Below are 1,048 nucleotides of genomic sequence, written 5' to 3' on the forward strand. Positions count from 1 at the left end.
CCTACGTACTAATTTTCTTTTTGTTTTTTGTTTTTGTTGTCTAAACGTTCTTTTAGGTATTTATTTTTTTATTTTTGTTGTAAATCGTTTTTAGGATTTTTTTTTCATTTTTTATTGTCGTATGAGAACGTCTTGAGGAGCTTTTTTTTTGTTGAACCATATTTCTTGTGTGTTGCCACTGCGCGTGCTGCGGTGCCATTTTGTGTTTTAGTGATCTCCTTTTTTTTCTCCTTGCGTCCTGCGTCTCTTCTGTGTGCATGTGCGTCCTCACACGCTTTGCTCTCCCTTTTTTAAAATTTTTGTATCTGCAGGCACGCAGACACACAAACTCGATATATTGCAGTGCGCGTGGAGGGTGTTTTCGTAGTTGGTGCTGGCAGTGCCGCGTGTGGCTGCTGCTGCTTCTTTCGGTGGGGATGAAGGGAAGAGAGAGACAAGGGGGAGGAGGTGCGTTATGGGTCATTCAACCTTTTCTTTGCGGGTGCAGGGCGCCGCTCGTGGGGGTGTTGTCTTGAGGCGCGGCACCGTCAACTGCAACGGCGTGGCACGGGGCGTGCGGCCTAAAAAAGAAATGCAGAAGAATGTGTGGGTCTCAGTGGGTGGTGCGGTGGCAGCAGAGTGGGGCTGCCGCTTCTGCTCTTGCAGCGGGGAATATGCCGCCGCACTCTTTTTGTTGGTTGCGTCGGGGGCAAATGTGCCGGCACCCTGAGAAACTGCGGGTTCCGCCGCCACGACGACTGAAGGAAACGGAGGTGTCTGCGGCTGCCTTCGCAGGCTGCGCCCCGTGCGGCCCAGTCGCGTGGCAAACAGTTCCCTCTCGGAATTCACGTGCACCGCGCCACGTGCTGGGCGCAGCGTATATTTGCGTCGCGGGGGAGAATGCGGTGGCGTCCATTCTCCTTTTCACGGGGAACAGGCGGCGTGTGTTCTGCCTCTTTGCACCTCAGCGAATTGCGACACAAAATGCCGCCGCGACGAGGCAGTCAATTTCGCCGTGAGTGGGTGATATCTACGTGTGGCTACGCACACACGGAGTTGTGGGGATCCG

At 53.2% G+C, this 1,048-nt stretch overlaps 1 protein-coding gene across 1 annotated transcript, besides 1 other annotated feature; it reads left to right on the forward strand.

The window, feature by feature from the left end:
- The first annotated feature begins 319 nt into the window (after positions 1–319).
- Positions 320–441: a satellite DNA.
- Positions 442–581: 140 nt separating this feature from the next.
- TraAM80_10087 (uncharacterized protein) lies at positions 582–998 on the forward strand (the record flags this gene model as incomplete). Its single annotated transcript, XM_029386735.1, has 1 exon — positions 582–998. One exon carries the CDS (start codon positions 582–584, stop codon positions 996–998), a length of 417 nt encoding a protein of 138 aa, XP_029233414.1.
- Between the last annotated feature and the right edge of the window lie 50 nt (positions 999–1,048).

Source organism: Trypanosoma rangeli, assembly GCF_003719475.1.
Source record: "Trypanosoma rangeli strain AM80 chromosome Unknown Tra_15.4_contig_00787, whole genome shotgun sequence".
NCBI classification, from domain to species: Eukaryota; Euglenozoa; class Kinetoplastea; order Trypanosomatida; family Trypanosomatidae; genus Trypanosoma; species Trypanosoma rangeli.